Consider the following 21,656-nt stretch of genomic DNA (forward strand, 5'->3'; position numbering starts at 1 on the left):
TATTTATCATTTCTTTTGTCATCTAATGAGACGTTGTTTTGCGAAACGAGATGCTGAAACGGGTGTCTGCTATCTCTTGCGAGGTTGTCCAATTATGGGAGCTTCAATAATTAAGGGAATCATCGGAGAGGGTGAGCAGACAACGATTTCGGGAAAAGTGCAGCTACCTTGTCTTATCGATGTTTGTATCTGTGCCTCGTTCAGTGCGACATCGTAAACCCTCATCTCCGCGATTTTCCCTTTGAAAGTATTAGTCCCCATCCAAACATTCGGGGTGGTTTCAATCTCATAACCTTTACCAATGTTTTTCGAGACACTGAAATGTCCATTGATATACAGCGAGTTATTTCCGGTGTTGTGATCGTAACTTGCTGCAACATGAACCCACTTTCCTGCTGGAAGAACCTCAGCAGTTGTTACATCAGTAAGTACTTGAGAATTTCTTTGCTTGACGATTTGATTATAAAATTTGCCGCCAGCAATCCCGACTCCCAATTCAGAACCTCCGTATGTGATTAGTGATCCATCTTGACCTCCTGGTTCAACCCAGCACATTAGTGTGATTGAGAACCGAGTGTCCAGGCCCCCTCTATTCGGAAACTCGATGTAGCTGCTAAAAGTCCCATAAAACATGTACGCTCCGCCTGGTTCGTTGTAGGGTCCGTCTGTAATCGCAACATCTCTCAGGATTCCCTTTGGCTGCCTGTTCTCTTTTTCTGCGGCTTTATAGCGAGCATTCAAAGGGTAGAAGGCGACAGCTACGAATTAGAAAAAAAAAACATTATTTACATCGTCACAAAGAACAAGAAAATACGATAGCAGTAGAAATATTCTTTAGGACAGGAGGAGTTGACCATTTGTATGAAAGTAGATCGTGGACAAAATGTTCGACTCGTCGTTTCGTTATGGCGTTTCATCGTTTCTGCACACCGATACTTCTAGTCGAGTCGTTGTTTTCCGAGTTCGACTCGTCCAGTTCGACTCGCCGTTTTAAGAAGTCGACTCATCGCTCCGTGAATTCGTCTCGTGATCTTGTCAGTTCGATTCATCGGCCTCTTCGACTCGTCGTTTTACGAGTTCGACTCATCACTGACCACATCTGTTTGTCTTCGTTTGCCGTTTTGCCGTTTCGTCGTTTCGTTATGGTATTTCATCGTTTCGATGTGGCGTTTCATCGTTTCGATGTGGCGTTTCATCGACTCGTCCACTCATAGAGGCTATAATTCGACTTACATTACATGAGCTGTTACTTGATTCCATGCACTTATACATGAATTATTTATCCATAATTTGTTCTCTGCCAACTGAAAAATGGATTCTTTAGAGGGTTACCTAGGCCACAGCATAGAATTCGTCTTGAATCGCTTGTATGATCGTTTTCATGAAAGCGGAAATGGGTTTGGATATCTAGTAACACACCTTGTTCTTGATTGTGATGACAACGCATTGCAAAGACGGTTGTTAAGTTTACCTTATGCAGGGGTCGTCCCAGCATAGATATTCCTATGCAACTTTTGGAACAATACCTTGAGAATAAATAATCATACTGCGGAACAAACATTGCTCGACTTTTCTGTGTGTCAATCAATCAATTGATCAATCAAGCAATATGTTTATTTTCCATTTACATGGAGGCACACTAAAGAAGCCTTTACGTGTTACAAATAATTATGTAGTCCCCCCATAATTAAATGACCTTAATGACAAAATATCTAAGAAATTTGGTATGAGGAATAAGCAAGTAATGACAGCTGTGTAGTACTAATTAAATTGCAATAAGCGAAAATTATTCTGATAGTTAAAACTGTTTTAAAAAAGGGATTTTTAACTATGTTTATTGAAAAATACTGTTTTATTTCATGTGGAATAGTGTTCCATATATTAATTATTTTATTTCTTGTTATGAAAACACCTTAATTTGTCCCGTTTTATGTAGATTATCAGACTTCCTTGTATAATGGTTATGAATTCAAGTATTTTCTGTGCAGAAATCATTGAAACACGCTGGGAGTTTTTTTTTAACCTGAGATTGAAACAGAAAGTGTTAACAAGAAAATCTCTAATTTGTTTAGTTAATAAATTCAGTTTTTCAGAAAGTAGACAAGAGGGACATAGTATTCACACTGTGGAACGTAACATCACCTTTCTTTCATTGAAAATATGCAACTCGTCAACATTCATATTAAGCAATATGCAGAAAGTTTCTATGGACCAACAACCCACAGGCCAAAGGTTTGACTCCCAATAACTATGGGAGAAACTCAGGGCTTCGCCGCCAGCGAATTCCCTCGTGGCAGGGCGGAAATAGGCCATGCATATAAGCGCTCTGCTCGTGGGCTTCGCTCGCGTGAGAATAAAATGGCGGATCTCCCACCAAAAACCACTCGCTCACGAATCTCACCAGCTGCGCAGGCAACCCCATGGCAAGAAATTTCACTAACGCCCTATGACGACAGCAGCTTGACCCTAGTACTTTTTAACCTGGTACAATTTAATGAGAGACCTTTTGAGTTTGTGTAGGGAAGCAAAGTGTTTGATAATTGTTTCTTACGTGTTCGAGATAAAAACTCCTTTGGGCATTCAAAAATTTAACTTGATTCAAAGGAGGCTATGTCGATGCAAAACTCCAGAATTCAAATTTTTATCGTTTTCTAAAGTCATTATCTATGTCTATAGATATCGAGCGATCGATATTCATTGTGTTGATTGATTCTCTATATCAATTTCTATCACCCCTCCCCCCAGCAATTACTCTTGCAGAAACACACCTTATAGTTTCTTTTTTTTTTCTGTTTTGGTTTTATAATTGTTTAAGAAATATCTACCTTCTGTGTCTTAACATAGTTAGTATGGTCTTAACACGATTTAAAATTATCGTGACAATTATAAAGGCATAAACTTCATTCAATTGCCATTTCTTACAGGGTGGCACAACAGCTGAAAAACTCATCAGAAATCTTCTGTTTTGACTTTTGCTGTCTGAGTGGAATTTTATGAAGGCGTATTGTCCAGATACAAAAACTGTCTTTCCAGTCATGTGACCACAGTATTTGCCAAACACCCGATTCTTCTCATTGGCAATCTGTAAATAATCTCGGCTGCAAAGAAATGAAACATAAATTAAAAAGTGACTTTCGATAACAACTTCAACCTGGAAACCAGATTCTTCATTCCCCTTGACCAGCACTCGAGAACCGAACGACCCTGGAAAGTACTGATTAGAAATCCGGTTGAATTGTGCATGCCTAGCTGATAATCATGTGCCTCAGTCGGGTGTATAACAGTTGTGTGACTTCTTACAATGTGTTAAGTTGAGTCAAAGAGTGGGTAAGTGTAACCGACTGCTATTGTAGTTTCTCACTTCATTCTCATTGAAGTTGCGTCGAACTATCCACAATTAATAAATTTATACTAGTGTTCTTATGCAAATATCGCAAGTGGTTTGGTTGAGTGACTTTCATTCATTAGTAGAATTCTACTAGTATACTAATGCAAATGCTGCAATCCGATTGGCTGAGCTACTCGTATAGTATCAGCCATTAGAGTGCAGTGGCTGTCGGTCGTCCACGAAATGCGACGTTTTTATCGTTTTTCTGAAGTTTTGGAAGAAATTTTAGATGTAAATGGATAATTAAATTCCTGAGAAGACTAAAAGAAGGACATTAACGGTTTTTTGACTTTAATAACTTGAAATTAGTGAAAAAACGGACGCGTAAATAACTGCAAATTTACCAACGACAGTTCAATGCGTGCGATTTTATTAAAGCATAAAGTTCAATAATGCGTTGAAAAATTACTGGAAACCGTTATTTGCGTTAATTTCAGTTAGAATTGTACTAAAACAATTCAGCCTCATCAACTATCACCTCACAGAAATCTTGAGCTCATAATTAATCTAACTGTTAAATAGAATCAGAGTACGGCAAGCTCTAAAAGTGAAGTGGGGACAAGCCCATTCGTGTCTACGCATAGGACCCATGTTGCAGGGACAGTAAACAAGCAGGTGCACACGAAGAGGATATTGGTTCATTTCTTTGTTTTAGGGGGGACAGTGTGCAAGAGCAGTGCTTACGATGTGACATTTATAAGTGGGGTCATTTTGTTCCTGCTTTATGACCGACGAATTCGACACAACTAAATTTCATGCATCATTTTGCGTTGTTCCCGCAACGTAAATAAATAAGTTAAAAATAAATTACAATATTAAGAGAGAAAGCCACATCAGCCTTAGCTGGTTCCATGCGGGTCCTCTATCCTGGTGGAATTGGAATTAAGAGTGTTAGTTTTTGTGGAGGGAGGAAATCCGGAGAACACGGAGAAAACCCTCGGAGCAAGGCGAGAACCAACGACAAACTCAACCCCAAAAAGGCACCGGGCAGGAATCGAACCCGGGCCACATTGGTGGGAGGTGAGCGCTCTCACTACTGCGCCAACTCTGCTCGCTTTTCCGCACTAGCAAAACTTTCAAACTAGGAAAAATGTTGTCGCAACATGTCAACATGCAACAGTATGTTAAGTTATCTTTAGTAGTTTCACAGTGATTTCCTTCGTTTTACCATGCTCCGAATAAAATATAATAGCAAAAAAAAAAAAGAAACAACAACAAAAAAAAAACAAGGTGTGGCTGACTGGGGCCCTTTAACTTACAGCTATAATTTAATTTCAGAATTTTTCGTTCTTGTTACGATGCGACTTTCACACATTCAGGTTTTGCATTCTGTTGAGAAAGTAATCCAAGTAGCTGGACCTCACAACTTAATAACACGCTAAAAATCAGTACTTACTCGCAAGATATACTATCCTCCAGGTAAAGTTCGTTAATGGTAATATTGATCACCATGCCTTGTGGAATAGGAACCGAAGAAATGCAATCTGTATTATTTGGGTAATCGTTAGGATATCCGGGACTTCTGAGTGTGTTTTCAATCACTGGACCACACCCTGCATGTATCAAAGCAAAGGAATAAAAAAACACAGTTGACACCGACGGAATAGTTGTATTTCCCGCAACTGTGTGTTTTCACTGGCCCTGAAAAGCCCCATTGAGGAAGTAGTCAATTAATATATTTATTTACTTATTTATTTAATTTTAATTTATTTCTCTAACTTTTTTGTTTCGGTTTCAAAACCCTTCCAGAGCCTGAAAAGCCTCTTCAAGGTACCAAAACACACAGCATCCTTCATCTCATTTTCACTCATCACATCTTCTCTTATCTTATGATAAGGATTTTAATTTTTCTATTTGTTTTACTTGGGCATGATTTTGTCCACACCCCATCCCTCTGTAACTATGAAAGCAACGACAACGAAACTGAGAGGATGTATTTAATTTTTGTGCGTCCAGCTTTACTTTCGACAACTTTATTTCAAAAATTCAGATGATAGATCTTTGGTAGCTCGCAATTAGCAAAGCTATCAATGGCGAGCTACTTAACCTAAGCAAGAGATCTATACTATTGAGCTCAAAGAAAAGTAAATAATTATTAAACAAATAAGTAACGGAAGAGAAATTTCTCGATTAAACAGTACAATTCTAACGCAAAATTAGCAAAAACCAGCTCAAATGGTCTGTCTTCAGACGATCGAAAAAACAAAACAAATGAAAAATGCTGAGAAGCACTCGTCATTCGGTTCGTATCTCCCCGTTCACTTCTTTTCTGCTCTTGCTGCCTGTCGGCTTTATAACAGAACAGAGCACAGTTGAGGCATTGCTTATTGAAATAATTTTGGGGGTTAGGTGCACTTTAATTATTTTAAATAGAACGACCATCCGAAAGTCTGCCTTGACGCGATTAACAAGAACTCAGTTTTTGCCAGATTTAATGTAAACTGACAACCATCGTTTAGCCCATATATAATATCTGTAATGTCGATGATTGGTTCCGGGCATTAGGGTGGAGAAAAGTCAGTCATTAAAGATTGGAAAAGAAAGCTACAATGATACATAAGACTTAAGACGGGATGAATCCTGAATACGCAGGTCTACTGTGGTTATGTGTTTCGCGACGTGACGTCTATGAATTAGATTTAGGAGTAGTTAAAGCAAACTAGCACTTCTATAAACCCGCAATGATTACAAAAGAAAAGTTTTTCTTTCTTTTTTTTTTTTTCCAGCAGGATCGAGCTATGGAACAGCTTACAATCGCACTATACAATCGTATTTGTAACTAGCAACGTTCTTTACCTCCCGTTTCGACCAGCTAATATATATTGCTAACTGCAGTTTGCGTAAAATCTTTTCTCAGTTTACCATTTGTATTCTTTCTCATTGTTAAGTTTAGATTTTTATGTGTATGAATAAAGTTGTTTTTGTTGTTCTTGTTAAAGTATTTAAGAATTAAACCATATCACCACAGTTTTTGATTGAATCTACACAGCTTTCTTAAAAGTAGGTTATTGTTATCTTCATTTTACTATTTTGTAACTGGTCCGGATAATAACAATGGTAAAATAAATTTAACGAAAAACGAGATACCAAGAATTTTGAAGTAAAATATGAAATGCCGAATCTTTTACGACCTCTCAATGCGAGCGTCCGAATCATCTTTTGAAAACTACGAGTCAAGGCGAATTTTGTTTTGTCGCTTATTTAATTTGTCCCTCAGTTTCTGGACCCAAAGCGCTAAAAGAATTGTGTCTGCGATTTGCCATATTCAAGCTACAGGACATTTTCGAAATAGGATGAAAAATATATGGATTCAATTTTGATTTCTGACTGTTTTCGTTCTTGACATAAAAAAAAACCCATCACTTTGCTATGCCATCACATGCCGTTACATGTCACGTTGCAATTTGCTTCCATGGAAACTTCAGATGAATTCACAACATTTGGTCGCATTTTCATAAGAACATATCAGAAAGATTATGAACATGAAACAAATGCGTGGGGACAGATTGTCTCCTCCTCGGGGGAAGGGATACATACCCCCTCCCTTCGTCTGTTATGACTTACCATAAGTGTGTGTCGAATGCTAGTCACAATTCAGTATGCATAGGGATAGTTTAAAAAACTCCTGATTCTTACCGGCTTTTATTACGAAGTGCTTTACATCAGTTCCATACTTGTTGGTAGCCACACAGGTGTAGTTACCTTCCTGGTATAATTTACTGCTTGCAATGTTTGTGGTGTTCAACAGCACTGTAAAGTTTCGTAACAATGCTATGTATATCGGAGGGGTTCCAGTGGCTGAACATGGCACCCTGCTACCTGAACCTACTTCCACTGCAGTTAAAACAATCTTGGGGGACACTAGTGAAGTAATGTTTGAATTCAGTTAGCACTGTATTAATTTTATTTAAGATTAATAATTAATAGTCCAGGTTTGACTTAACCAAGACCGCCGAATATAAAGACTGAAGAATCACATATAAAGTGTTAATCTCAATCTAAAGTACATTATTCGCTAACACCAGTAAGAATTTACAACTTTGTACACTGTTTTATCTTGCGCGAGAGCAATTTTTTTGTGGGGTACTTCTTGAAGTTCATTTGATACTAAAACTACACAGATCAATCATTTAGTGACAATTATACTAGGGCCGCGAAGCGGCCTGAAGTTATAATTCAAATTATATGAACAGATGAAGTGAGAAATATACGAGACAATAAATGGTAGGAATTTCCCGGTTAGTGCTTCAAACCACCTTTTAACGCCAACAGAAGGGCGAACCCCCCTAAAGAAACAATAAAAGAGGCTTGGGTATACCTACAAGGCCCTGGGACCTACAATCGTGGGCAGAAGTCCTTGGGACACTTATGTAATGTAACGGATTACCCGCGTTTTAGAACTGAAGTATGTAGAAAACGCTGCTATATCCTTTATAAATGGGTTGCTGTCCCCCCTCCCCACCCAACACAATGTTGAAAATCAGTTGAAATTGCACGTAGTAGTTTTCAACATTGTATGGGGGCTGGGGGGCGAGGTTAGGCAGGTGAAGTTGTATTCGCGCCTGGTGTGTACGCAAAAGCGCCAAAAGTGAAAATTTGTCCCAAGACTTTTGTCCATGATTGTAGATCTCGTGGTCCCATGATGCTTCGGTGGCTATTTGACGCCACGGAATAGACAGACAAAAGAGAGACCCCATAGAAGGGAGGGAAGAAGGGTGGGAAGCTCATATATTTCTCACTTCATCTGTTCATATAATTTGAATTTTGTCCATGATTGTAGCTACCATGGTTGTTGGTTTAAGGTTGTGGCGCCAATAAAGGTGATTAAAGAAGCAGCTGTGATTTAAATGCTGTACCTTTGATCACATAAACTTCATTGGCCCAAGGTCCTCCTTCGCCGCCATACCAACAAGCTGTAGATTTTCCGTACTTGTTGAAGGTCAGCGGAGCAGTAGCACTAGAGAAACACTGGCCACCATCCTGAACTGCAAACATGTGGTAGCCCCGTTTCATTGCAGCCGAGGCGCACTTGGTAATGGGGCTCACTCGATGCCAGTAAGATCCGTCCAAGATAGAATCCTTTCCTTCCAACATTGGGATTGCACGACTTGCTGTGTCCTTATAGCATCCAATAGAAACATAACCTAATAGGATAAGAAATTACATAAAAGATGTACGCTGTCAGGTTATTTGTCAAGCCAGTTGCTGATGCAGTTGATGCTTTGTCGAAGCCAAACTTAAGAAATTTACCACCTGAAATACATTGTTTTGAAAAAGACCATGGAGGTCCTGGTCAATTTTACAATGTTGCTACTTTAAGATCACCTATGGAAAGCCAGTGTCGGTCCAAGTGTTAAAAGAGTAAAACTTTGCAAAACATTGTTTTTTTTCTGCAGCGTGCACCTTGCTTAAAGAGTCCATACGTCACTAATTTGTCGGGAATCTTTTGTCAACAATTGTTGTTGCCATTATTCAATTTTCCCTAATTTCCAGTTGTCAGCTCAAAGAAGTGCAGTCGCACTGTAAGACATGACATAGTAAGGTAGTAAGCCGCGAGCTCACAGATTCAAAGTATACTTAATGGTTTTCTTTTACTGGCTCTTGGTTTTTTATAGTCGTTTTGTTTAAAACTGATGGGGACTTAGACAAAAAAAGGCAACGAACAGTCAAAATGACTAGCTACCATGGTTGTTGGTTTAAGGTTGTGGCGCCAATAAAGGTGATTAAAGAAGCAGCTGTGATTTAAATGCTGTACCTTTGATCACATAAACTTCATTGGCCCAAGGTCCTCCTTCGCCGCCATACCAACAAGCTGTAGATTTTCCGTACTTGTTGAAGGTCAGCGGAGCAGTAGCACTAGAGAAACACTGGCCACCATCCTGAACTGCAAACATGTGGTAGCCCCGTTTCATTGCAGCCGAGGCGCACTTGGCAATGGGGCTCACTCGATGCCAGTAAGATCCGTCCAAGATAGAATCCTTTCCTTCCAACATTGGGATTGCACGACTTGCTGTGTCCTTATAGCATCCAATAGAAACATAACCTAATAGGATAAGAAATTACATAAAAGATGTACGCTGTCAGGTTATTTGTCAAGCCAGTTGCTGATGCAGTTGATGCTTTGTCGAAGCCAAACTTAAGAAATTTACCACCTGAAATACATTGTTTGGAAAAAGACCATGGAGGTCCTGGTCAAATTTACAATGTTGCTACTTTAAGATCACCTATGGAAAGCCAGTGTCGGTCCAAGTGTTAAAAGGGTAAAACTTTGCAAAACACTGTTCTTTTTCTGCAGCGTGCACCTTGCTTAAAGAGTCCATACATCACTAATTTGTCGGGAATCTTTTGTCAACAATTGTTGTTGCCATTATTCAATTTTCCCTAATTTCCAGTTGTCAGCTCAAAGAAGTGCAGTCGCACTGTAAGACATGACATAGTAAGGTAGTAAGCCGCGAGCTCACAGATTCAAAGTATACTTAATGGTTTTCTTTTACTGGTTCTTGGTTTTTTATAGTCGTTTTGTTTAAAACTGATGGGGACTTAGACAAAAAAAGGCAACGAACAGTCAAAATGACTAGCTACCATGATTGTTGGTTTAAGGTTGTGGCGCCAATAAAGGTGATTAAAGAAGCAGCTGTGATTTAAATGCTGTACCTTTGATCACATAAACTTCATTGGCCCAAGGTCCTCCTTCGCCGCCATACCAACAAGCTGTAGATTTTCCGTACTTGTTGAAGGTCAGCGGAGCAGTAGCACTAGAGAAACACTGGCCACCATCCTGAACTGCAAACATGTGGTAGCCCCGTTTCATTGCAGCCGAGGCGCACTTGGTAATGGGGCTCACTCGATGCCAGTAAGATCCGTCCAAGATAGAATCCTTTCCTTCCAACATTGGGATTGCACGACTTGCTGTGTCCTTATAGCATCCAATAGAAACATAACCTAATAGGATAAGAAATTACATAAAAGATGTACGCTGTCAGGTTATTTGTCAAGCCAGTTGCTGATGCAGTTGATGCTTTGTCGAAGCCAAACTTAAGAAATTTACCACCTGAAATACATTGTTTGGAAAAAGACCATGGAGGTCCTGGTCAATTTTACAATGTTGCTACTTTAAGATCACCTATGGAAAGCCAGTGTCGGTCCAAGTGTTAAAAGAGTAAAACTTTGCAAAACATTGTTTTTTTTCTGCAGCGTGCACCTTGCTTAAAGAGTCCATACATCACTAATTTGTCGGGAATCTTTTGTCAACAATTGTTGTTGCCATTATTCAATTTTCCCTAATTTCCAGTTGTCAGCTCAAAGAAGTGCAGTCGCACTGTAAGACATGACATAGTAAGGTAGTAAGCCGCGAGCTCACAGATTCAAAGTATACTTAATGGTTTTCTTTTACTGGCTCTTGGTTTCTTAAAGTCGTTTTGTTTAAAACTAATGCGGGCTTAGACAAAAAAAGACAACGAACAGTCAAAATGACCACAATCGTGGACAAAAGTCCTTGGGACACTTATGTAATGTAACGGATTATCTGTGTTTTAGAACTGAAGTATGAAGAAAACGCTGCTATATCCTTTATAAATGGGTTGCTGGCCCCCCTCCCCACTCAACACAATGTTGAAAATCAGTTGAAATTGCACGTAGTAGTTTTCAACATTGTATGGGGGCTGGGGGGCGAGGTTAGGCAGGTGAAGTTGTATTCGCGCCTGGCGTGTACGCGAAAGCGCCAAAAGTGAAAATTTGTCCCAAGACTTTTGTCCATGATTGTAGATCTCGTGGTCCCATGATGCTTCGGTGGCTATTTGACGCCACGGAATAGACAGACAAAAGAGAGACCCCATAGAAGGGAGGGAAGAAGGGTGGGAAGAAGGGTGGGAAGCTCATATATTTCTCACTTCATCTGTTCATATAATTTGAATTATAACTTCAGGCCGCTTCGCGGCCCTAGTATAATTCTAATTATATTTCACAGACCCCGTTCGAAATACATGAGACAATAAATGGTAGTTTTTTAACGCTGCTGCTAAGAGCAATAAAACAGACATGGCTCCACATAACAAAACATTAAAATTATATATATAAATATTTTATATAAATCAAAACTCAACAGGAGAATAGCTGAGTTTACAAGTAGATCAACTTTGAGGATAGGACCCCAGTAGCAAAGTGTGAAGTAAACAAGGATTTATAGTAAAATGTTCTGAAAATTGAAGACCAGTCGCCATTGACATGATAGTCGACAGCAGGACAAATGCATTGGCAGCCGCTGTCGTAGATGCACCACGCACAGAGTGAGCTTTAAAAATTTGACTGTCTATTCCTGCTGCACTTATAAAGGTTCGTAACTAACGCCTTAACGTTGTAGAAGAGACCAGTTTGTGGGGCGTTTAAAGTTACAGTATACCCTCAGGGGTGTCTCGCGTGCAAGCGATGTAGCGCGTGCAGTTTAAGCTGTAGATACTTAAACCCCTATATCAAATTAAAGCTTATAGAGCTAGCTATCAAACTATACCAAGAATTTTGAAATAAAATGTCGACTTTTTCACGACCACTAAATGCGAGCGCCCAAATCACCTTTCGAAAGCTACACGTCAAAGCGAATTTTGTTTTTCGCCAATTTTATTTTTTCCTCGGTTTCAGGGCCCAAAGCGGTTAAAAAACTTGTCTGCGTTTGGCATATTTAATTGCAGTAAAAAGTTACAGAACATTTTCGAAATAGGATAAAAATATGTGGGGTGATCGTACAAAAATCGCTTTCGAAGAAAAAGCATTTCTATATTAACAATTCCTAGACAAGCTTTCGTTGTTTATATGTTAAACTAGCTGCTGTCCAAATTTGAGGGCTATTGAACAAATTTTCTTTGAGTTATAACTCTTTAAAGTGTCTGCTTCAAGTGAAAAAATTTATTCGAGAAAACAGCGCTAAGAAAAATCTTCTACTTCGCAAACAAACTCCGCCCACAAACGCCTTCAACTGAGTTCTCAGAAAACGGAGCCAATCAGTGTAGGGAAAGTTTACTACCGTTAACCTCCTGGTGAAACTTACGCGCGAATCTCTAAAAACCCTTGTGTTTCGCAATGCGTTCAAGACGCCGAAGGCGGAGAGTTTTTGTGTAGCTCGGTTTTTCTTGAAGTTGGTCTGGCAAAATGGGGAAGACTAAAAAGGATACGAACGCTAGAGTGGCTGAGCGAAGAAAACAAACAAAAGAAAGCGCAGGAAGCAACTGTGTGTGGTCAACTGTGCATGGATGATATTTCAAATGGTCTCAATGAGTCCGACGATTCGTCGATATCGGACTCATCAGAAGAGTCTCTGTCAACATCCCTGTTATTGCTGTCAAGTTCCGAAATTTTTACAGAACCTTTCTTTTCTCTTACCACGAATATTTTGCCCGCCTTATACGATAGCTATAGCTTCATCCGCGTGGCGAACTTTCGCTTCTTCACTCATTGATGTATTTTCATTCGTTCTTTCGCTTTTTCGAACTGGCCCGTGCTTTTAACGTGGTCTATGTTTACTTATAACTTAGTAGAGTTACACCTAATACCAAAAATGCTGGGTAGTCAGAACAACAAGGCTGATCAACTAAGTAGTCAATTCGTGACATCCATACAGGTAATTCCCGCGAACATCGTCTCGTTTGATTGCATACGCGCCATAGGGCTGTCAATCAAGAGGTAAACTTTTACTTCCGGCGTAAACGTAACACCGCCATTTCTCCGCCCATATTTAGCCTTTTTCAAATTTTTTTTTCGGAAATATGAGATTATTCCTCGACCACTACTTTGACCCAAAAATCCAAATTTGAAGAAAATTGCCGAACCGAAGGTATACTGTAACCTTAAATGAAATAAACAACTTATCAGGAAGATAAGACGGGATAACGGGTCGAACGTTCCTGGATAATTTTAGATATTGTCTAAAACAATCTAAGGGACAGAGCTTCTTGTCTTGGTCAAAGCGGGCAAAAAATGCTTCCGCTGGTTTATCTGCACTGCCCGTTTTTCTAGGGACGATGATTTTGAAAGACACTCCTTCTGGAAGGACGCTGCAATGTCCGAGATCCAGGGAAGCCAAGGTGGAAATCCGTTCAGGACAGGTTAATGCAAGCAGGGTGACTAACTTCATATTAAGATAGCTTTAAGTGAAAGGGTGCTGTTTTTTTCCAAAGAAATCATGTATTTAATCATAACATCAACATTCCAGGTATGGGAATACCTGAGCTTTGGAGGACGTTTATTGAGAGCTCCTTTAAGGAACCTAGTAACGTAAGGATGCTGACCCACTGCAAAACTCGTCTATCTTTGGATGAGTTGACGAAATAGCAGAACGAAGGACGTTAAGTGATCGGTATGCTAAGCCTTCGTTAAAGAGTTCTGTTGAGAAAATTAGAATGTCACTTATAGATGGCGAAAGAGGATCAATTTGCCGTCCAGAGATACGACGAGGTGGAGATACGAGTAGCTGCGATGAGTAGATCGGCAAGGTTTGTCGCAATACCCTCAGCTTGGAAACGTTGGTAGAGATGTGAAACACGGCCAAGTGAAGGCGAGGATACATTGGATGAACTCGGTTCAGGTCGGTCGGGTCCGTTAAGAGGGTTGGATCGTTCGGTAGCAGCACTGGCTGAGATATTAGAAGTCTCAGCAGAACCGGCCACCAGGGCTGGGTTTGCCAAACTGGAGCAACGAGAATTAGATCCGTTTGGTCGATTGTTACCTTCGTCAGGGTTTTGGATATCAGATTGAAGGGGAGTGGGTGGGTGGGGAAGGCATAGCCCCGTAGAGGAGCCCAGGTTATAGTAAGGGCGTCTGTGTGGATGGCTCCCGGGTCGGGTCTCCAACTGATGTAATCCGCGAGTTGGTTGGTTAGGCGACTCGCAAACAGATCCGTCTGACAATTCAGCAGAAAAGGCTGAATAATTGTTGGGACCAATTTCCACTCGCTCATGTCCTTGAGACGATGTCTCTTCCTGGGATGTGAGAAGCTATCAAAAGGATGTCTCTTTCCTGACACCAATCCCACATCTCTAAGGCCAGAGTCATAGTTGGGGGAACGTGTACCCCCTTTGTTGTTGATGTAAGCGATGGTGGTCGTGTTGTCTAGCTGGAGAGATACGGTTACGTGAGACTTACCTTTGAGAAAGGTTTTTCAGTAAAGCCAAAAAAGGACGCCTTTAGCTCTAGATAATTGATGTGTTGGAGAGACTCTCTTTGTGACCATCTGCCATTGGTCTAAAGGGATTGATGAACTGCACCCTAACCTTTCTTGGATGCGTCAGTTGTGATGATCATATCCGGCGGAGGAAGGTGCACGGGACTACCGTTTGCATTGAGGGTGTGTTTCAACCACCAAGCAAGTTCTACTCTGGCACTCGATGACAGGGCAATTAAAGCATCGTAAGACTCTTGGTTCATTTGTAGGCCCCTTATCAGATCTGACTGCAAGTGACGAAAGTGTAGTGGAGCTCTCCAAATGGCTGGTCTCGAGGACTCTAACAGGCCTATTAAACTTGCTAGGTTTCGCAGTTTGATACTGTGAGAAACGAGCAGACTGCGACAACAGTCTAGAATTTTGTTGGCCTTTTCTGCCGGGAGTGATATCACCATGCGTATTGAGTCGACTTGGAAACCCAGGAAGGTTATCACTTGTGTTGGAATCAGTAATGAGTTCTTGAGGTTTATTGTAAAACCTAGAGACTGTTGCTGCGTTCCCTGTATTGTTCATGTATTTTTCCCGCGGTTTAGTTCCCGCGTTTAAGTCACGTGATCTTTTCGAGTGTGCATGTAATGGCGAACGTCGGCAAACGTAGTAGTTGTGTATGCGATTCACTCGAAGTAACGACGGATAAGACCGATAAGACGGATAAAGACGCGGACGATTGATGGAATTATGTACAAGCAAACAGGAGCGTCTTATTGGAGTGTTAGTCGAATTAAAGTCAGTGAACTAGAGTGAATCTTGCCTATTGAAACTGAGGGAATTGGAAATTGGCCCTTACAGTTACCTCGATTCGCTGAATTGCACAAGCTGTTTGGAATTTGTTTGGCTTCAAATCGTCGTTCTTCGACCATCGTTGCGTTTCTGTGGTTGGTTTTTGGTACCAGCATTATTTGGCGCTCAATTGTGGTTTCGAGTTCTCCTATTATTGGTGGCGAACACACATGTAAGGTGAGGGTTCTGACACAGCAGTGATCAAGGGGAAGAGAACGGGCAAAATAAGCTTACCACGCTTTACTTCCCTCACAAGTATCGGGAAGTTAAGCGTGGTAAGCTTATTTTGCCCGTTCTCTTCCCTTGATCACTGCTGTGACCAGAACCCTCACCTTACATGTGTGTGTGTCATGCAAACAGTATAACAATAAAATCGCGCGAGCGGTCCAGCGGTTGTCGAAAGTGCGAACAAATATAGGAGCGCATTTTTCGACAACCAATTTTTCGACAACCAATTTCTGCTACCAGAACCCTCATATTACATGCGTGGGCCAGTAAACAGTAACAAAATTGGGTGACATCGCGGGTCCAGCGAAGATGTAATGTCTGTAATCAATATGCGCGGATGTGCCACCTTCACTAGTATATACAAAAATGTGCCAGAAATTTTTTCCTATTGAAGAAGTATATGCACAGTATATACGCCGACATGGCTGCCGCAAGATATTCGTCAGATGTTCTGCAAATGTTCTACGGCCCAATACCGAGGGAGGAAAAAATAAACCTACCCGAACCGTTAGAACCTGATTTAACCGTATTATATGACGGGTTTCAAATATCCAAAAACAATTTCCAAGAATGGCTTCGTGTGTGGAGAATAGATATATCCGAAAGGAATCCAAACAGTAAAGATCTTTTAATGTTTGCAAGAGAAAATAAAGAAAAGATCACCGATTTGGTTGAACAAGAAACCCAAAGGTTAAATAGCGTTAAAGTAAGTTTTGGGTTACAAGTAAAGTTTTCAATAGAAAGAAACGGCGAAACGCAATACATGGAGCACTATTTTAAAGACGACAAAGCGCACGTTTTCAAAAGGAATGATGAGGAACAGATAAAACAAAAATTTGATGAATTCATTGAAACCGCAAAAGGAGAAATAGAACACTGGTCTGAGAAAGGATCAGGATGGGAAGTTGAAAAGATACAGATCGCGTACGTGAATGTTGCACGCTACCAGCCACTTCGTGGAGGGACCTATTTGCCACTTCCAGCCAAACTGGCAAAAAAGAAAGCAATAATCAACGTGCAAAACAGAGACAACGAATGCCTGAAGTGGGCAATCAGAGCCGCTTTATTCCCTCCAAGAGATGGAAAGAACCCGCAAGGACCAAGCAAATATCCGGTTAACGACGGTATTAACTACGTAGGCATCGATTTCCCAACACCGGTAAAACAGATAAAAAAGCTCGAGGCACAAAACCCAAAACTCGCAATAAACGTATTTGGCTGGGAAAACAATTGTGTGATTGTTCATCAGATAAGCAAAAAAGAAGCGAAGGTGTCGCGGACAAACCTAATGTTAATTGAGTCAGGGGAAATTCAGCACTATTGTTACGTAAAAAGAGAAAGCGCGTTGCTATTCGATCAGCGCAAGAACAGAAACGCAAAGCACTATTGTATGCTGTGCTTAACCGGTTTCTCAAGAGCAGACTTGCTCGTGAGTCACAAAAAACATTGCAACGGTGTGAACGGCAGGCCGGCAAGGATCGTGATGCTAGAGGAGGGGAAAAACACCCTTTCCTTCCAAAACTACAAAAAGCATGCCCTACGTGATTTATGCGGACTTTGAGGCTTTAGTCAGAAAGATTAAAGGGTGTGAGCGCGGGCCAGATAGCATGCAAAGAAGCTACTCAGAGAAGACCGAAAGGTACGAGGCATGCGGGTATTCTTACATGGTTGTGAGATGCGACGGTGAAGTTTCAGGGTCAAAAGTTTACAGGGGCGAGAACGCGGTGGGGACGTTTTTAAGCGACATTCTGCAGGAAGAGGAGAAAATAAGAGAGAGTTTAACCACACCAAAACCGATTGTGATGACATGGAAGGACTGGGAAAATTTTAAAAAAAGCAAAAGATTGCCACATTTGTAACAAAAGTTTGATAAAAGACGAATTCTTAGACTCAATACCCGTCTGCGACCATGACACAGGCCGTTATTGCGGCCAAAGTCACAAAGATTGTTATTACGTGGCACTAAAAAAAATAAAATTTGTTGGGCCAAAAAGAGAAAGAAAAGAAAAAGACAAAATTGACCAATGGATTGCAAAAAATCAGGAAACATGTTTGTTCTGCGCAGAATCTTTGATGAAGCAAAACTACAGAGACGCAGCTGCAGAAAGAGGTGAAATGCGTCGCCAACAACATGGAGAAATACATCACATTTTCGGTCGGAGGTCTGCGTTTTATCGACAGCTTAAACTTTTTGCAAGGAAGTCCCGATTCACTTGTAAGCGCAACACCGAAGGAGTCGTTGAAAATAACATCAATGATTTCGAAAGGCAGCGACCTACTTTACAAAAAAGGGATCTACCCTTACGAGTACATGGACTCATGGGGAAGATTCGGCGAGACAAGGCTTCCGGACAAAGAGAAGTTTTACAGCAAGCTGAACGACGAGAACATAACAGACGAAGAGTACGAGCACGCGCAGGCTGTCTGGGAGGTTTTTGGATGCAAAACACTGGGCGATTATCACGATCTTTACGTGAAAACGGACGTCGCGCTGCTGGCGGATGTTTTTGAGAACTTCCGAAACCTATGCCAAGAGCAGTACGGGTTGGATCCGACGCATTATTACACGTCGCCAGGCCTCTCTTGGGACGTGCTCTTGAAAAAAACAGGGGTCGAGCTTGAGCTCTTCACAGACTACGAAATGCACCTCTTCGTGGAAAGGGGGATGCGGGGTGGAATTTCCATGGTAAGCAAGAGGTGCGCCAAAGCAAACAACCCGCAAGTACCGGACTATGACCCCAGCAAGCCAAAAAAATACATCACCTATCTCGACGCAAACAACCTTTACGGATGCGCAATGTGCAAACCCCTCCGAAAAGTGGTTTCAAATGGAAACGTGTTATGCCAACAAAGGAGGAGATCCTGAATATGAGAGAGAACGAGAAGTACGGGTGGATTCTCGAGGTCGATCTCGAATACCCGCCAGAACTTCACGAGGAGCACAACAGCTACCCCATGGCGCCGGAGAAAAAGGTCGTGAAAAAAGAGTGGATGTCGGACTACCAAAAAAGGCTGATGGAAGACCTTGATTTGAAACCCCCAGACAGCAAGAAGCTGCTGCTGACGCTTAAGGACAAAAAGAACTACGTAGTACATTACAGGAACTTGCAGTTTTATCTGAAGCAGGGCATGAAACTGAAGCGCGTGCACAGGGTCCTTGAGTTCGAACAAGAATGCTGGATGGAGCCGTACATCCGGATGAACACAGAATTTAGGAAGAAAGCGAAGAGCGACTTTGAAAAGAATTTTTACAAGCTAATGAATAACTCAGTTTTCGGCAAAACCATGGAAAACCTGCGTAACCGTGTTGACATAAAAATAGTGCGCAGCAATGAGACGGACAAAATAAGGAAATTAATCGCCAGCCCTTTGTACTCAAGGCATGTTTTATTTTCAAACGACATGGCAGGAATCGATATGCGAAAAAGCAAGCTGCTTCTCAACAAGCCGGTCTACACGGGGATGACGATCCTTGACAACAGCAAGATCCTGATGTACGACTTCTTTTACAACCACTTGAAAAAGCAGTACGGCTCAAAGTGCGAGCTGCTATACACGGACACAGACAGCCTTCTTGTCGAGATCGAAACAGAAGACGTCTACGAAGACATGAAAAACAACATTGACCTTTACGACACAAGCGACTACCCGAAGGATCATCCACTCTACTCAAACGTTAACAAAAAGGTCTTGGGCAAGATGAAAGACGAGTGCGCCGGAACCCCCATAGCAGAGTACGTGTGTATGAGACCAAAAATGTACTCTATCTTGAAGGCGGACGAAAAAAATATCAAAAAAGCGAAGGGCGTAAAAAAGAGCGTTGTCAAGAAACAAATAACGCATGAAAATTACAAGGAAACGCTTTTCGGTGCGAAGCAGCAATAGCATGGAATGAACATTCTTCGAAGCGAGGGACATGAGATCTACGGCATGCATCTGAACAAAATTTCGCTTTCGCCGTTTGATTCAAAACGATAGATAGATGAAGATGGTATCCATACAAAAGCTTACGGGTACACCAGCTTTGATATATTGCCTACATTAACAGAAGATGAACTTAGAGAGTTGGAAGCTGAAGTTTCAAAGTTGCTCAGGGGGTAACTGTGTGTTTGGAGGGACAACGAGCAGCTCTTCACGAACGAAGCCGCGCTTGGGGCCGTCGCGCAGATAGTAGAGAACGGGTTGATCCGGTTTGGTGAAAGACCTTTCAATGATGTAAACTTTCAAAGACCAGATTGGGTCTGTGGCTCTTTTCACGCCCCCTTCAAGCTCGCCAGGCTGGTAGAGATAACGAACTTGGACAAGAGAGGGGAGTATTTTTTCGCTTTTTCCAACAGGCCTCGAGTTAGGTGTCGACGGCCTTGCATAAACATATTTTTCTTTGATGGCAACGACGGGTTTCTTGCCGATAAGGTTTGTGACCTCGTTGTTCAAAGCCGAAACAACTTCAGGAAGTCTTTTCACCCAGGCAGTGGACCGCTGGCCCTCAAGGAGGCGCATTTCCAAGGCGTACTGGTGTCCGAACAAACGCTCAGCCAGGGTGCGGTTGAAACGGTAAACAATAGCCTGGTCGCGGTGAATGTCAACGCGCCCGCGCCGGATAAATGTTTTGTGCTTTTCCATCTCTTTTGCGACAGCGCCCATTAATTCGCGCCCGGGATCAACCTGCAGCATTTCAGGCCATTTGAGAGGCGAGCGCTTGTAAATCTTCTGAAAGGCCTGGGCGACCTCATCAGAATTCTTCGAAGTCAGGGGTTCGGCCTCTTTGTAGCGGCTCGCCACGTCAACAACGGTCAGCGCGTATTTGTAAACTTTGCGGCCACGAGGGAGCTTGTCGTGCGGCAGAAAAAGAAGGTCCGCCTGGTGGACCTTGTTGGGTGTGGGAACGTCGAATTTCGGTCGAGGAATTCGCCTCGGCGCGGAGAGGAATATCTGCCAAAGCGCCTGCCTGATCAGCCAATTTTTTGCGGCTTCTTCAGGTACCTTGGCTAAACTGTAAATATAGCTAAATATACTGCAAATTGTCGCTTTTTTGTCTTTTTTTTTTTTTTTCAGTTTTCACTAGTTCTAGTAACTGTAGTAAAAGTTTGTAGTAATTGTCCGCGATTAAAAAGTAGTGTAACGTAAGCGGTTTAAATAATACTGTTGTTTCGTCAAGCATTGTAATTAGAGCAAGTTGTAATTAGCGTAAGTAGCTGTATTGTTGTAGTTTTATACGTAGTTTTTTGTAATTAATAATGTAAGTATGCGTGCTGTAAAAAATAGATAATTAACAATAATAAAAAAAAAATAATAAAAAAAAAAGGTACCTTGGCGGCCTCGGCCAATTTTTTGATCGCGGCGACACCTTTCCAGTAGCCCCCGGGGCCGTAGTATATCTTTGCGAGTTTGGCGTCCATATAAGTAAGGCGTAAAGAACCGGAACCGGAAAGGAACCGGAAGGCTGCGTGGCCCAGAGCGAGTGCCCCGGCGCCTACGAACATGAGTTCACCCTTTTTCTGCTGCTCGCTTGGCTGATAGAAATCTGAGAACTTGGGCTCTTTGGGGGGTGTCATCTGTTCGTCAGGATGCGCCTGGTTGTAGAGTTTGAAGGCATAGTCGGTGTTGGTGAAGTTCTGCTTGGCCTCTGCCTTTATTTGCGCGTTGGTCGCAATCCAGTCGAGAAGTTTGGTGCGGTCGCGCGTGTATTTGGCGTAAGCAGCATTGTAAGCCTCGAGAGCTTTGTCGTGGCGCTTTTTTTCTTCAAGCGCAGCTTTGTCGCCCCCGCCAAGCGCCCTCGCCAGATAATTGCCACTGATAAAAGCCGCGGCGTTCACCACAGCCCCGTCAACCATAATCGCGATGCTCGCCATGGTGTTATGTAGCAGAGTCTTTTTTTCAAATCATTAATTTCTTCTTGTCTTCCGCATGCATTGCCGCTGTGGTCAAAATCCAGTCGAAAAGTTTTTTGGGTTCGGTCTTGTATTTTTCTTTAGCGTTGAGATACATCTCGACTTCTGGATCGTATACTTCTTGAGCGTATACTTCTTGATCGTATCCCAAATACTCCAA

The 21,656-nt window shown here is 41.7% G+C and overlaps 3 protein-coding genes and 2 pseudogenes across 3 annotated transcripts; 1 reads left to right on the forward strand and 4 right to left on the reverse strand.

Moving 5' to 3' along the window:
* Positions 1 to 69: 69 nt before the first annotated feature.
* On the reverse strand, positions 70 to 1,447 carry LOC149108322 (uncharacterized). Its single transcript, XM_089295265.1, has 2 exons — positions 1,420 to 1,447; positions 70 to 758 (listed from the first exon to the last, which is right to left on the reverse strand). Exons 1-2 carry the CDS (start codon positions 1,445 to 1,447, stop codon positions 70 to 72), a joined length of 717 nt encoding a protein of 238 aa, XP_089151391.1.
* Positions 1,448 to 4,755: 3,308 nt separating this feature from the next.
* LOC149108323 (tolloid-like protein 2) lies at positions 4,756 to 7,518 on the reverse strand. The gene is made up of 3 exons (XM_089295266.1): positions 7,506 to 7,518; positions 7,025 to 7,249; positions 4,756 to 4,941 (listed from the first exon to the last, which is right to left on the reverse strand). Exons 1-3 carry the CDS (start codon positions 7,516 to 7,518, stop codon positions 4,781 to 4,783), a joined length of 399 nt encoding a protein of 132 aa, XP_089151392.1. The 3' UTR covers positions 4,756 to 4,780.
* Positions 7,519 to 8,204: 686 nt separating this feature from the next.
* Positions 8,205 to 10,330, reverse strand: LOC110068004 (uncharacterized). The gene is made up of 3 exons (XM_089296241.1): positions 10,043 to 10,330; positions 9,144 to 9,431; positions 8,205 to 8,532 (listed from the first exon to the last, which is right to left on the reverse strand). Exons 1-3 carry the CDS (start codon positions 10,278 to 10,280, stop codon positions 8,213 to 8,215), a joined length of 846 nt encoding a protein of 281 aa, XP_089152367.1. The 5' UTR covers positions 10,281 to 10,330; the 3' UTR covers positions 8,205 to 8,212.
* Positions 10,331 to 13,643: 3,313 nt separating this feature from the next.
* On the reverse strand, positions 13,644 to 14,800 carry LOC149108324 (uncharacterized; annotated as a pseudogene).
* Positions 14,801 to 16,026: 1,226 nt separating this feature from the next.
* LOC149108325 (uncharacterized) lies at positions 16,027 to 18,116 on the forward strand (annotated as a pseudogene).
* The last annotated feature ends 3,540 nt before the right edge of the window (positions 18,117 to 21,656 follow it).

This window comes from Orbicella faveolata, unplaced genomic scaffold (genome assembly GCF_042242905.1).
Source record: "Orbicella faveolata isolate gen_17 unplaced genomic scaffold, um_ofav_v1 contig_26, whole genome shotgun sequence".
Taxonomy (NCBI): domain Eukaryota; kingdom Metazoa; phylum Cnidaria; class Anthozoa; order Scleractinia; family Merulinidae; genus Orbicella; species Orbicella faveolata.

Bases quoted from the DNA above. Each gene is read 5' to 3' on its own strand.
- LOC149108322 (XM_089295265.1), bottom strand. From the start codon at position 1,447: ATGCGTTGTCATCACAATCAAGAACAAG. The intron at 759-1,419 runs GTGTGTTACTAG...TCTAATTCGTAG, and splicing joins TCATCACAATCAAGAACAAG to CTGTCGCCTTCTACCCTTTG.
- LOC149108323 (XM_089295266.1), bottom strand. The intron at 4,942-7,024 runs GTAAGAATCAGG...TGATACATGCAG, and splicing joins GCACTTCGTAATAAAAGCCG to GGTGTGGTCCAGTGATTGAA.
- LOC110068004 (XM_089296241.1), bottom strand. From the start codon at position 10,280: ATGTTGGAAGGAAAGGATTCTATCTTGGACGGATCTTACTGGCATCGA. The intron at 9,432-10,042 runs GTACAGCATTTA...TTATCCTATTAG, and splicing joins TGAAGTTTATGTGATCAAAG to GTTATGTTTCTATTGGATGC. The intron at 8,533-9,143 runs GTACAGCATTTA...TTATCCTATTAG, and splicing joins TGAAGTTTATGTGATCAAAG to GTTATGTTTCTATTGGATGC.